General features: G+C 39.8%; 1 protein-coding gene across 1 annotated transcript in view; it reads left to right on the forward strand.

The window, feature by feature from the left end:
• DISC1 (DISC1 scaffold protein) overlaps positions 1-15,148 on the forward strand; it is a 208,017-nt gene that overhangs the window by 171,711 nt on the left and 21,158 nt on the right. The window contains exon 10 of the mRNA XM_054162257.1: positions 10,045-10,282. Coding sequence (XP_054018232.1) covers positions 10,045-10,282 — 238 coding nt within the window. The remainder of the gene's footprint in view (positions 1-10,044; positions 10,283-15,148) is intronic.

A 15,148-nucleotide genomic window follows, 5' to 3' on the forward strand; every position in this document is an offset into this window, starting at 1 on the left:
AATGAGTGTAGCTTCATTCTTTAAAAACACTTGACAGAAAATATTGCAAGATATTTCTGGTCTTCTTTTTTCTGGCCTCTGTGGGAGACTATAGGTTTTTGCATTAATATTTCTCATTTGTTGTTATTAGCCTCTTCCTATGAAAAATGGAAATGTCTTAAATTGGGAAGGATTTGTAAAAGAAATGTCTTAAGGTCAGTTGAAATTAATAGCATATAAAAGGTCTGAGAAAATTCTTCAGGAATTTTAGAATCCATCCATCATAATAGAATGCATTTATCAATTTGCTTCTTAAAGTATGCAATTTATGGAATCAGTGGCATAACCTCATTATGCATATATACAAAATGTCCCAAACTGATTTAAAATATTAATGTGAGAATTAATGACTTTTCTCGTGAGAATTATTTTCATGCATTACATATAACTTTAAATCAAAATCTGTGGAACTAGAGAGGAAGATGGAATTCTGGAAAGAGATCAGATATGCTGATCCCACTTGCAGTCAGTTCTGGGCAGTGGTTTGCTTCTTAGCCCTCCCTCCTAATACATATTTTTTTTCTTGCCTTCTGCACTAAAAGTTGTATTCTCAATGTATTTCAGCAGCTGATAGAAATAATTTGGGTACAAAGCCAAAGTAGGAAAGTGCCTACACTCACAGTTCCTCCTTTTTTACCCTGCTTTGACAAGTTGGTATGCACGCTTGAAAACTGTCTTTCATTTTGTAGCACTGTGAAATATATAACAGTTACATAGTATGTTGGTTTTGCTTCAATGTCACTACAATTATGTTAAAAGGTAAGTATTTGTACAAGTTCAGAAGGCTTATTTCCTTCATACATGCTCATCTTCACATCCATTCATCCACCTTCACTTATGATTGTCCTTCACACAAGGATAAATCAATGCAATTAAAATTGTTTATAAATAGAACATAATACACATAACCATCACATATAATTTAGCTGTTCTCAGCTGGTTAGTTCTATAGCGCACCATATGTTCATCATGTGCATGTTCTTTCATAAGATCTTTGTTGAAAAACACTGCCTGGAGCTACCAAAAGCAATCAAATGGCAGTGCTACTTGTTAGCTAATAGCACAGAGGAGTGAGAAAATAGGGATAAGAAAGAAAAGATTTAAGTTTCCAACTGAGAGAAGTATAGAGACCTGTGGAGGTTGTCCCAGTTGTCAGACCTGCGCAAATACGCTTGGAGTGAAAGTTTAAACAGGAGCAGAGAGATGTGAAAGAAGCAAGGTCTGTGCAGCAGGCTTCAGCAATCTGAAGGAGATTGTGCAGCATTTGAGTGGTTGTATTCCACTGTGGCATTTTTCCTTCCAAAGTGGTTTATTCCACTTCAGTTCCATTTTGTAAGGGTAATTGTGTACTGGACCTAGGGTGTCTATAGTGGAAGGCATCAAACTGTTTCTTTTTTTGCCAACAAAGCTAAGTCATAGCTCCTAACTCCAACATAACTTAGTCTATGGTGGAGGATGTACTTTAGAAATATTGTAGAGGTTAGATCAATCAACAAAGATGCAGGAGGCCTTGCTTCAAGTGCTTTGCCTACTGCACCTCCAAGTGTGCTCTGCTCTGCTACATCCCTGAGTAGAGGAGAAGATGATGCCATAGCCATCACACTGAGTGGTCTGGGGGGATCTGCAAACCTGTTCCCTCAAATATATCCTTTTCTCCATGTTTGTTACTGCTCCTTGGATGCTGTAGAAAACAGAGCCACTGCTATCACTGGTTCTTCCAGCTGCATGAGAGTACTGTCCACATCTCTGTGTGTCAGTATCATGTCCTGTCTGTGTGGGCTAGGATGCCTTTTGGATAGGACTATTGTGCAGAGTGTTTGGATATCAGAAAAGTCATCCCAGAGCAAAATTTTTATGTATTAAAAGTGTAGGAGTATACAAATTTGGTGGAAATTGTGAGGATTGATTTCTTGGGTTCTTGTGGTTCTGGTCCAGAGTACTCTCCAGGAGGTAAAACATTCCCTTTTGAAGAGGGTCAGCTACTTGTTCTCTAGATCTTGATTTATGTTTTATAAGGAAAAGGCAAGGTCAGAGAAGTAAATTGCTTGTTCCAAAGAAAAGTACTCTAAGGTTCCGACTTTGGCTAGGAGTTCTAGCTAGTCTCCAAGGTTAGAGTGAGTGGTCATCTGACAAGGGAGTGTGGAGTTTCATGACCTTCTCAGACTGAGTCTTGTTTTTATATGGAGAAATGCGATGACAGAGCTGAACAGCAAACAAGTGTTGTCAGAGTTTTGAAATAAGAGTTGGAAGAATGTCTCCTGCACTGGGGTGCAACTACGTGATGGGAACAGTGTGAAGTCAGTCGATGAGACTTTCAGCTGCTGAGGAGATTGGAGGGAAGAGACAGTGCAAGGAATGGGGTAGTGTAATTGAGGTTGCATGAAGGGTCTTACAGGATTAGAGAGACTTGAAACAAGGCGGGGGTGGGGGGGGGAAGGGGTATATTGTTAAAGCAGAGTGCAGGTTTTCTTTGTCCCTTTTCCTGTATCTTTCTTAGGTTCAGCAGCAGGGACCTATGATCTGATTAGCCTTACCTATACCTTCTCCCTTGTCAGTCTGCCATTGCACGTCAGCCAGCCAGGGAAGAGAGATATGTACCTCCCTCTCCTTAAGGCCTCATTTGACCCACTGGTAGGAACACTGTAATCCTTGGTTTGTTCAGCAGATTCATGGTAGACCTTTTAAAGTATAAGAGGTGAGGTTAAAGATCAAGAATTTATCAGGTTGGAATTTTTTTTTTTTAATGAAGAGAAGCAAAACATGTTCCTGAAGTAATAAATACCTGTTAAATATAACAAGAGCTATTCATGCACGATTGTGAATTAATATGATAAACCAAATTTCTGCTAACAGTAAAGAATTATGGTTGCTATCCATCATCACTCTATGCTTTACTGGACTTCTTTGTTCACTGCATGGCTTTTGCCTTAAAAAGCTACAAAGACATAACTAGATGTAGTGTAAGAGGAGCTTGTTCTTTCCCCGTGGTGCAAAGAATATATAGAAACAAGTGACCAAAATACAGAGAAACTTTCCCTAGTTTGTACAATAGTTCAATAAAGAACAAGGATAAAGAACAAAGTCTTTTGAGCTGTATGGCCTTTTTCTGCAAGCCTCACAACTTTGCAGTCATTTTAACTGGTGTGATGAAAATCCCTGTTGTTCCTGCCAGACTATTTTTGTTGCGTTTCATTTGCTTTCTTGTCAGAGAAAACCACTTTAAGGGTCAGTGAATGCATTGTTAACACATGTTACTGGGAAAAGGTAAGTACAAGCTTTCTTGAATCTGTACTTCAGTTTGGCTCACCTATTAGAAAGAAGCTGAGTATTCTTCTTGGGGATAATAAATTTCCTCTCAAATTTGCTTTGTTTATGCAGTTTCTAAATAGATGACTATATATATACACACACACTATATGACTTATTATATAGCCTTTTAGCTTCAGTCTCACACTCCTGGCATCTTGCAGGGATTTCCATTAAAATAATCAATGTCATTCATCAACACACAGTGTTGATCTCGGGGTGATACAGATCACTTTTAACAATTCACTCACCAAGGGGTATTCCTAAAATCCAGAGATGATGAGACTAACAAGTAATGACATCTCTGTACATTGTTTCCGATTTGCTTTTGAAGAGATTCAGAGGGACTTTGTGGTTGGGTGTTGTTTTGTTTCAGTTTTTAATAGAATTTCATACTAAATCTTTGGCTATTTTTACATGGGTATGTTTTCATTTAGGCTATAATGTTCAGGAACTGAATGTGCTTTTTCTCTATATGCAGAACCCTCAATAGGAAAGTCATATTCTTGTAGTTTCAGTTAGCACTATAAATAGCTTTAGAATAATGTTGCACTTAGATACCAGTGGGTGCTCTCTATGTGGCTCTGAGAATCTGGTAAAAAGAGAGGACCAATGTTCTTTGGACTTAAAAGAAATAGAATCCTTGCTGGATATAAGTCTCAACATGAATTTCACCCAACATTATGTGTAGATTGAAGATATCCTCTAGTTTTCTTGTACCCTCTGGTGCCCAGTGTTCCTTCCTAGAAAAGTAATTGTAGATGCCTTTAAGTCTCAAATATAATTTCAACTGCCACTTTCTGAAGAGTGCTAAAGGGTACACCTCTGTGATTTGCATTCATGTTCTCCTTTCCATAAACATCTGTTTCTCTGACAGCTCTTTCATAATCATTAACTTGACCTAATCCAGAATTCTCCATTCTATGTCCTTTTATGTTGCTGTGGACATCTCAGCCATTCTTAAGTCAACTTAGGCCTGCTCTTGTAGATCCTTTCTGCTTAGTATCCTTGAGATAAGACCTGTCTCAGCTATCCATCCAGTTAAAAAATTACTAGTGTTGAGTCTTGTGTCTCACTTACTTCAACATCTTTTTCCCTGGCTCTGATTTGACAAAAGCAGTCTTGCCCTACTCTCATCCATTCAAAATGCTGTTGCTGCTGCAATGACTATTTGTGGGTTTGGTCTTGTCGCATCAAACTTAACTACTGACCTTTGATGTCAAGGTTGCTCCAAATCTTTTACCATCTTTATCCTTTCTTTTGTGTGAGGATGGAGGAAGTGGTGGAGATCTTAAATATCTTCTGACTTGTTTCATTTGTGTTCTTCAAGTCCTTAAAATGTACATAACACTGTGATACCTCAGAGTGCTTGACAGTGATTAGCTTAAGTACAGAATCACAGAATGGTAGGGGTTGGAAGGGACCTTTGGAGATCATCTAGTCTAACCCCCCTGCCAAAGCAGGATCACCTGGGGCAGGATTTCTGTTAACTGTAGATGGACACTGGTCAGAAAATGAGATGTTGCTTAATAGGTAATGTCTTAATACCACTACATCTACTTTTTTTGTTGAATGCATTACACTTCCATTTGTCTGCAAATGTTTTTTTACAAATTTTCCAATGCAATATGGCTCTAAACAGGAGCAGGGTAGATGTAGGTTCTTTACAGTGAGAGTTCTAAAATACTGGAACGGGTTGTCCAGGGATGTGGTTGAGGCTCTGTCCCTGGCAACATTCAAGATCAGACTTGATGTGGCCCGATCTGGTTGGAGGTGTCCCTGCTGACTGCAGGAGGGTTGGACAAGATGATCTTTGAGGATCCCTTCCAATGCAATCTGTGAATGCATTCAGGCTGAGTTTGAAAGTCTCTAGAGAAGGAGCTTCTGCAGTCCCTCTGGGCAGCCAATTCCAGTGCTCTATCACCTTCACAGTAAAGTAATTTTTCCTCATTTTGATGCAGAACTTTGTGTCCCAGTTTGCATCCATTGCACCTTGTCCTATTACTGGGCACCAGTGAAGAGAGGCTGGCCTCATCTTCTTGACACCCACCCTTAATGTATTTGTAAGCACTGATCATCTCTCTTCCCCAGGCTGAACAGCCCCAGGTATCTCAGCCTTTCCTCATAAGAGAGATGTTAGTTAAACTGTAACCAGTTAGACTCTTGTAATGACTGTGCATGTTCAGTCCACTGTTGCCTCAGTGATTCTTTGAGCATTCTTGGCTGCTGTTGCTGTTTTTAAACTTAAGCCTTTCTGAGAAAAGGGGCATCACTGTAATCTCTGTACAATGCTTGGCACATTCAGCTCATGAGCACTCTGGCACTTGGAAGTTCCCAGTCAGTAGGTGATTAAGGTATGCTTTGTTGTTGCTGGATATATATAAGTAGCTAATGGAATATAATTTATTGTGGATTCCAGCAAGTTGTTCCTAGCACTTCCACTGAATTTGCCACATCTGCCACTTTGATAGTAATGTACAGACAGATGTGTAACACCCAGGGACAGATACATCATAAAACATTTATATATTTAGGAATAACATAAAATCTGATGTTATTTCTATCCATCATCTTGAAAAGTTGCATACCTGAAGAACTTACTGTGTTCAGTACAAGTATCCACATCCTTTTAGCTTCATGGAGGCTATAAATGCAGCTTCAGTGTGAACCGAACACCAATAAACTCGGAAATTCAGTTGAGCTTGATTTTACACCTGATAAAAAGCTCAAGATTTTTGTATGCTGGTGTCATGGATTGAATTGAACTGCTGCTGTTATTCATGCCATGCCACAGACATGCCAGCTTCAGAAAAGTTGAAGTGCTAACTGGAGCAAAGTATTATGGGTCTTGAAGTTCAGACTGCAACATGGGAGGCTTCCTGTTCTGGATGCTGCTTCTTGATTCCTGCACCTTGGGTGCTGGCTCTTTTTCTGCAGGCATGGCAGTGGAAAGAATGGGAGTTGGATAGCTGCTGGTTTTGTTTTTCTGTTTTATGCTGGTTTTCCCCCTGTATTTCACCTCGTTTCTTCTGCAAATAGGCTAGGAAAAGGTAATTATACAATGTATATTTTTAGATTATATTATTAGCTAAGGTAATTATGCATTGTGCTTATGATATTTCATATTGTATTAAACTCTTACCTCTATTTCAGCCCCGAGTTTTGTGTGTCCCTCTTGCCCTCACTTTTGTGTTGCGGGAGCAGGCAGGTTAGCCCTTGCACTAAGCCGTTACAGCTGGGAACAACATAATTAGTAATAATTATTTGGTATGTATCAGCTAATTGCAGCTATCAAGTATTTTTCATTCAAAAAATGCATTTGAATGTTCTCTATGCGCTGAATCTGGGAATGCAGACTGAAAGAAGCAGGATCATTTGGCATAGGCTTTTTCAGCGTGTGTAAGTATATGTGCATTCACTGATTTCCGTTGAAAAGTTCAGTGTAATATCTTAGTATCTTAATTCAACATACATTAGTTTTTTAAAAACATACAATGATAAAACAAGGATGTCCTTAAAATAAAAGCAAGCTCTTAGCAGTATGCTGTGTAATTGCTGATTACTAACATGAGCATAAAACTTAGGTGTGATCAAAAGTATGTTGACCAATGAGCTGAGTGATGACTGAGTATCAGCAGCCCAGGTACTGTTATGCTGTACTTTTATATAAGCCATTAATCTTCTCCACATAAATCACTATCTCTGCCCTAGTTTTGTCAATAGAGCTCTTCATTAAATTGAATAGCCCAAACAAGCTATCCACTGGAAATTATGATTAAAGTCTCCAGTGTGTTTTATGAGCCTCTAACAATAAGCCATATATAGCTGCAAACAAACTTTTTTTTGGGGGGGCGGGGGGGAACCAAAACAGTAGATGGGCTTATGTTTGTCTGCAGGGAAATGTTTTGACTGTGAAACCATGATAATGAGACTGACAAGTAGAGAAACAGCGAGGCATATTTTATTTTTCTGGCTTGGTAGGGGAAGTGCTACCTATGTGGAACACAGAAGTGTGTGAAGGGAAGATTTTTTTTTTTCCTCTTCTAATTAGTTACACTCTGAACTCCTTGGAGAAGACTGATTTTTTTGCACTGTGTGTATCATTCTGCCTTCAATAAACATGTATACTGATATAGATCATATAGCTCAGCTTCTGCAGCTTTGTCTTACTGTCTTAAAATGTTGCTGTATTAATTCTACAGCTTCATATGTTGTAGAGTTTGTAAAATTTAAAAATGCACTGTTGTTGGATTAATAAATTCATTGTGTTCAGTGCAACTCCTTTATCCTTCATTTAGAATAAAAGATAAGCTTGTATTTAATTCAGTCAGAAGTTAAAATCAAATAGTTATTCTCTTTTTAGTCACTTAAAATTGCTTACCATTCTATAGTAAATGACAGAATTTGAAAAGAACTGTGGAAAAAAAATACTGTGGTTATGAGCATTTAAATCTGTCTGGAAGTGTGCATTGCCATGGGAATCAGCTCTATCCCAGTCCTATCTCAGGTTTTGCCACTGACCTCAGTGCCAGGCAAGATTATGGAACAGGTCATCTTGAGTGCAGTCACACAGCACTTAGAGGATGGCCAAGGGGTCAGGCCCAGCCAGCATGGGTTTAGGAAGGGCAAGTCCTGCCTGACCAACCTGATCTCCTTCTATGATCAGGTGACCTGCCTGGTGGATGTGGGGCAGGCTGTGGATGTAGTCTACCTGGACCTCAGCAAGGCCTTTGACACCGTCCCCCACAGCAAACTCCTGGCCAAGCTGTCAGCCCATGGCTTGGATGGGAGCACACTGTGTTGGGTTAGGAACTGGCTGGAGGGCCGAGCCCAGAGAGTGGCGGTGAATGGTGCCACATCCACCTGGCAGCCAGTCACTAGTGGTGTGCCCCAGGGATCAGTGCTGGGCCCCATGCTCTTTAACATCTTTGTTGATGATCTGGATGAGGGCATTGAGTCCATCATCATCAAATTTGCTGATGACACCAAGCTTGGGGCAGGAGTTGATCTGCTGGAGGGTAGAGAGGCTTTGCAGAGGGACCTTGACAGGCTGGGCAGATGGGCAGAGTCCAACGGCATGAGATTGAACACATCCAAGTGCCGGGTTCTGCACATTGGCCACAACAACCCCATGCAGTGCTACAGGATGGCATAAGAGTGGCTGGAGAGTGGCCAGGCAGAGAGGGACCTGGGGGTGCTGGTGGATGGTAGGCTGAACATGAGCCTGTAGTGTGCACAGGCAGCCAAGAGGGCCAATGGCATCCTGCCTGCATCAGGAACAGTGTGGCCAGCAGCAGCAGGGAGGTCATTCTGCCCCTGTACACAGCACTGATTAGGCCACACTTTGAGTACTGTGTCCAGTTCTGGGGCCCTCAGTTTGGGAAAGATGTTGACTTGCTGGAAGGTGTTCAGAGAAGGGCAACAAAGTTGGTGAGGGGTTTGGAACACACGCCTTTTGAAGAGAGGCTGAGGGAGCTGGCGTTGTTTAGCCTGGAGAAGAGGAGGCTCAGGGGAGACCTTATTGCTCTCTACAACTACCTGAAGGGAGGTTGTAGCCAGGTGGGGGCTGGTCTCTTCTCCCAGGCAACCAGCACCAGAACAAGAGGACACAGTCTCAAGCTGTGCCAGGGGAGGTTTAGGCTGGAGGTTAGGAAGAAATTCTACAGAGAGTGATTGGCCGTTGGAATGGGCTGCCCAGGGAGGTGGTGGAGTCACAATCATTGGAGGTGTTCACAAGGGGACTTGATGGGGTGCTTGGTGCCATGGTTCAGTTGATTAGGTGGGTTGGATGATAGGTTGACTGCGATGATCTCAAAGGTCTCTTCCAACCTGGTTTATTCTATTCATCTTAGTTTAGAAAACAACTGAATTTTTTTGTTCCTTAGACACAGTATGTATTTGCCATACCTTTAATGGAGATGTGACCACATCTCTTCCAAGCAGAACAATTCCAGTATTCAGTGTCTAAGGGGACTGCATCCAAGGAGAATCCATCTTCCATCCAGAGAATCCTTTGTCAGCTGTGTCTGGTTTTGTAGATATTTTTATTTATTCCTTTTCCTTATACCTTTGTAACCTCCCCTTTACTTAAATACCTTTTATTTTTTGTTAAACTTACCTTTTTACTTTGATGCAAGACTGTTCTTTCATTGTTTTACCTCTCTTCTCCTTCTGCCCAATTTTCTTTCCCTACTGGGAAAGAGGGAGTGGGGAGGCAACCTCAATCTGTTCCCTTGGGCTTTTGGGCTCCATGAAAAGCTTAAACCACAATACACTGTTAGAACTTCTAATCACCTCGAGCAATGCTTTCAGGGCAAGATGTAAGCAGAGGAAGACGTTTATTATGTTATACAGCAAAGTTGCTTTTAGTATGAAATGTCTATCTAATAGCATGAAGGAAGCTGTAGTTGTGATCACCACATCCCCAGACTTTTGTCCATTCAAGAGAAAGTCACAGGTAGTCACTGTACACTGTAGAGTTGGAAGCAGCAAAGGTTTTTTTTTATGACATTGGCTTTGTAATAGGGACATAATTTTACTGCTTTTCAGTTTGACATAGCTTGTGCTACGCCTATGGAAATGTTTGAGATGCTGTTTGTTGTTGTTGTTCTAATAATAAACAGTCACCCCAGAAGTTACCCGAAATAGCAATTATTCTCCCTGAACAGCAATTTTAATTTCATTTGGCCTTTGTTTCAGCTGTGGGAGCCAGCTGCTACAAAGAGTGTGGGAAGCTGACTTGGAGGCCTGTCAGCTGTTGATCCAAGGGTTTCAACTGAAAGAAACCAGTTGCTGTGCTTTTGAGGAGGAGAAGGAAATGGATGAGATTGAGATGACTGCTGATGGCCCATCTGATTCTGAAAAAAGCAAAGATCACTTTTCAAAGGACATGGAATGGGACATTCTTCCCTGCACCAAGCACAGCGAGCTTAAAGAGGTATCTGAAATATTCTACAGTTATATTTCAAGGGGTAGTGCTTGTTTTTCTTTTGACAGGAGTTGAATTTGGGTGACAGGTCAACGGGGCAGGTTAAGTATGAACTTAACATCTGGCCTTCAATCTGTGACATGAATAAAATAGCTTATTAGTTTCTCAGAAGCCCTTCAGCTAGTTTCCTTTCATCATCAGTCTTTCTAAAATGTGCATTTTTTTCAGGCAATAAATAAAGAATTTACATCAGGATTTAAGGGGAAAAAGTATTAAACATATCACACAAATGATCAGCTGTTCCTCATCTCACTGAGTTTCACTCTGAGTTCTGCTGACTTGTTAGCAGAATCTGTGTCAGCTGAAGTGGAGAGTTAAGATTTCCTTCCCTAGAGAAATGGTCAAAGGTTTCCTAGCTCAGATGCTGGTAGGTTTCAAGCATCCCACAAATACCAAAAGGAGGGAAAATTAATGGGGCTTAAATGGTTTGGCACATTTCCTTCACATTTTCGTGTCCTGCTCTGGAATACCAGCCTTGCTTGAAAAATGTACAGCTACTTGATAGTCTTCTAACTGCACTGCCAAGGTGAACAAGCTGTTTAAAAAGTTTCATCACCAAACAGCACCACTGTGGCAAAAGAGCCTTCTAACAGGAATTGTCAATTTTATTACCTTGGGATTTGATTCACAAAAATTAAGTGTGCTTAATTGCACCTGATATTAAGAGCCATTGAGCTGTTCATTATCTTGAAAGCTGATGCCTGATTTTGCATTTATACTGCTTGAGGCTTAGTGGAAAGCAGACCCCTACCTTACTGTAAAATTTCCTCTCAGTAAAATTTGGTTTTAATTTGGGCTTTAATTGTACTTAATTGGGCTTTAATTCCTACTTTCTGTAGGAAAAGGGTTTACAAACTGACTCTGCATAGAGAGCTTCTGGTTTTTCCCTAAATGTCAGCTGCAACTTTGGTTTGTTTTTCCCCTTCTTGCTTATTTGTCTAGGCAGCTGAAGTGAGATGATTCCTGTTTTTGGAGAGAGGTGCAGGTCTCAGGGGTGACCATTTTTCCTCATACTGTTTAATGGAAGAGGAAAGTGTAATTGCAGATTTCTGATAAATTCCTGTCTTTATCAACCGTAGAGTGAACTTAGGGACACAATCTTTCTGACTTTGGCTCTTCACTTTTAAGCTTAAACTTTGTGGTATAAATGCCTTTGCCCAGGATCTGACCTGTGCTGGTATCTTGAACAAACTCCATTTTGAGAATGTGCCAAAATCCATTCAGAAGCTAATGTATAAAAGCAAACTTGAAAATGCCCATCAGTGAAGGACTAGTGGAGGTGTTCCTGCATCTATTCCCACAGCTCTCCTAGGACTGACAAACTTGAAAGAAAAAAAGCAGGTTGTTAGTATAAGAACTTTCATTCATTTTCCAGCTTTTAGAAGGCGCTGAGCAACACAGCTGTGTTTTATCACGGTTTACTCAACTACTCCCCCTCTCCTACAGCGCTGCCTGCAGCTTTGATGGTTGCAGCAAAGTTATGTGTTGGTGATGACTGCAACCCGTTGCAAATGTAAGCTCCCCAACATGTAGACCATATTATGGTTCTGGAATTAGGGCTGGTCCTCTTGCTTTTATACTTTCAGGAGCTGGGGTTTTTTCCCTTGTTGTGGGGTATAGGAGCTTTACATAAATGAGTACACTTTAGGTAGCAAAGCTGGTAGGATCTCAGTAGGAATGACAGGCAGTATCTAAGCTTTCAGAGGAGAGCTACAGCGTAATATTCCCTCTTAGTAGTTCATCACAAGGCAGAATATAAAAGCCTACAAAAAAAACCTTCTGAGACATTAGTTACAACTCACACCAAGTTCCAGTTTTGAATATGTTGAAGTGCAGAGACAGTGTCTTGATTTGTAAATGGACTTAGTTGAAGGATGAACCACTTCTGAAACACTTATGCCCTGTTATATGGTATTGAATTTTTATGTTTTAAAATTAACTTAATGTTTGTGGCAAAAAAAAAAGAGTGGCTTTTAGTCTCTAGCATAGCCATTCATGAAACTTTCATGGAAAAACTTACTGTGGTCCATTAGCGGTGAACCTTTTTACAGTCGTTTAACAGCAAGTGGGGATACCTAATAGGAAAACATGTATTTGTCAAAATACTTAGCTTGATGCTATCCAACAAGGCTGTGGTGTCCCTGTGAGAGGAGTAGCTTGATGAGGTTGCCATGTTTCTGGAATGACTATTCTCTTCAGCTGTCACCCCTTGTTCCCCACTGGGGAATTTCTAGACCTATTGGATGCTGAAGCAGAAGCAAGGAGTGGTGTTCCTTGTATTTCGAGGTTACTGAATTATTTGCTTTAAAACAGTGCAACAGAGGGTAATAATACAACATCACAGAATCAACCAGGCACATTTCATTCCTGCCTGATTGATTTACTTTATGGTGAAATGATATGAATTAAGTTCTCCAGTTATTTAGTGTGTCATATGTGGCTAAGTTTTACTTTCAAGTAGGTGTTGGGTTTGCTGGTGTATATTATAAATACAGTTTATTTGCATAGGTTTCATTAGGAAGAAAAACATAAGAACATAAGAAACAACAGTATTAAGAAAAGCAAAATATACAAATGGAAAGAACTGCAGTGGGGGCACTTTTAATTAAATATCCTTACTAGCCTGTATAACGTAACATGTTTTGGTATAAGATATATAAGCTCTTTGAAATGTCTGATACTTTACTGTCATGTGTGAGCACAGGTTTATTAACTGTCAACAGTTACTTTATAGTCTTCATAACTGTGTTTTCTAAGACAGTATAGGCTATTTTTTCCACCAGCTTATGTGGTAGACTCTGTCATCCCATAATAATCCAGTAAATCAGGTTTCCTTTATAACACTGACAGTTAACCGGGGAAGACAATCATAGGCTTTGGCAGCTCAGCTTGTTGAAACATCACTACTATTTTTTGGGTCAAAACTAAATAACATGAGGCCAGCAAAAATCATCCTGTGTAATACTCAAGAGTTTACTATGGATAACTCATTAGGTTATGGTAACTTTAAAAAATACTGAAGCAAAGTTATAGACCACAGCCTCGATCTTATGAAAGTCAGCTTGTTGTCTAGTGTATTTGTTATAGATTCTTGAATTTTCATATAAGCATGTACTTTCCAGCAGGTAGCTATTTTGATGAAATTTGAGTGCCCTATCATTGCAGTTATAGTTTGTCTTTTGGTGACTAATTTGGCTTAGTTTTCTGCCAAGTCTCTGAGGAATTAAAGACGAGTTCTTGTTGTCATCCCAGAAATGTTCCATGTTTTTAAATTGACTGCCACTCTTATGCCCAGATGATCAGTGAGATGAAAATTGCTATGACCATTATGTGTAGTTGGATATATAGGTGATTTCTAAAATACACAGTAACATTTCATTTCTTTTCAGACATTAACTCCTACTTGTTCCACTCCTTATGATGCCTTGCTTTGTTTTTTTGCTTGTTGATAATGTGTGTGGGAGCAAAACCTTTTTATAATACCAGAAACACTGACAATAACTAATGAGAGCGGTGTGTGTATGCTGGGACCTGCCTAACACCAAGTATCTTGATGAACATGAGTATGTGTGCACCTGCAGGCTTGAGTTCCTGACCTATCCTTTTTTCTTCTTCTACTATCTGGCATGCTGTGCAGTGCTTCCTCTTAATCACTATGAAGGGAAGAAACACCTACTAGATTTCAAGAAAATTGAGGTGATTAAAGTGACAAGGTAAAACCCAAAATTGAGTAGTATTTGTAAGTCAGCATTTTGGTAGTTATCCAACCAGAGTTCTTTGTGGATTATTTCATACTTTTTCACCGTAAAAGAAATGGAAATGAGGGGTAAGCATAAGGGCTGCTGTCTTTTCCAGCATGCTTCAGTTCTGCCATTTGGGATGATGATTTGGGGTATTTTGTAGAGCGCACTGGTGTTGGGAAGATGTTCTCTAATTGCAAAACCTTCATTTGATTCACTTTTAAAAAAGATACTGAATGTTTCAAGTGATACTAAGTCAACTATCATGGAAAAAAATAAATGTGTGGTGTTTGTCATTAATAAAAATGTAAAGAGAGGATACAATGCAAACCTCTCCAGAATTTAGAGGCAGCAAGCACCAAAAAACTCGTCTGCCAGCAGGCTGTAACTGATTACTGTATATTCAGATAGCCTGTGGTCCAGAAGAGAAATGTGCAGTGTGCGAAAGATAAAGCCATTAGAAAGCTAAATCAACTGTGCATTTGTATGAGTTTTAATTGAACATTGTATTTGTCAGCTTCACAAATAATTTTGAAACTTTGAATTTCACCTTCATTTTAAATGTCAGCATTAAGCATCAGTGAAAGCCAGCGTCTGACTGTATTTTGTATTGATTCAAGCTGGAAAGGATTTCTGTGGTGACAGGCAACTGGTTTGTACACAGTGATCAGGTCACTTTTCAAAGCTTGTAGAAGCTTGTTGTACAGTCACACACATTGTTGTGCAGTAAGATGCCCCTTAACTCCATGTGATACTGCTGGGTAGTATCTACTGGTAAAAATGCTCCCTCTGTAGCTAGAGATCGTAGCATCTCAGTAAGCGTAATGCTTATGTGTATTTTGCAGTAAAAATCTAATCAGAAAATTAGTATTACAGGTAAAAGAAACCTGAGCTACCTCTTTTCAGATAACAATAGCCATATGGCAGAGTAATCATTGTGCACTTTGTTATATATATATACACATACATACCTGTGGTACTAATTATTGCCCTATCAAAGCAATATCCCAGCCTTAGTTTATTTTAAGATTGTCAGTACTGTTGTGTGTGATAAATATTAATGATTTTCCAATAA

Source organism: Dryobates pubescens, chromosome 6 (genome assembly GCF_014839835.1).
Source record: "Dryobates pubescens isolate bDryPub1 chromosome 6, bDryPub1.pri, whole genome shotgun sequence".
NCBI classification, from domain to species: domain Eukaryota; kingdom Metazoa; phylum Chordata; class Aves; order Piciformes; family Picidae; genus Dryobates; species Dryobates pubescens.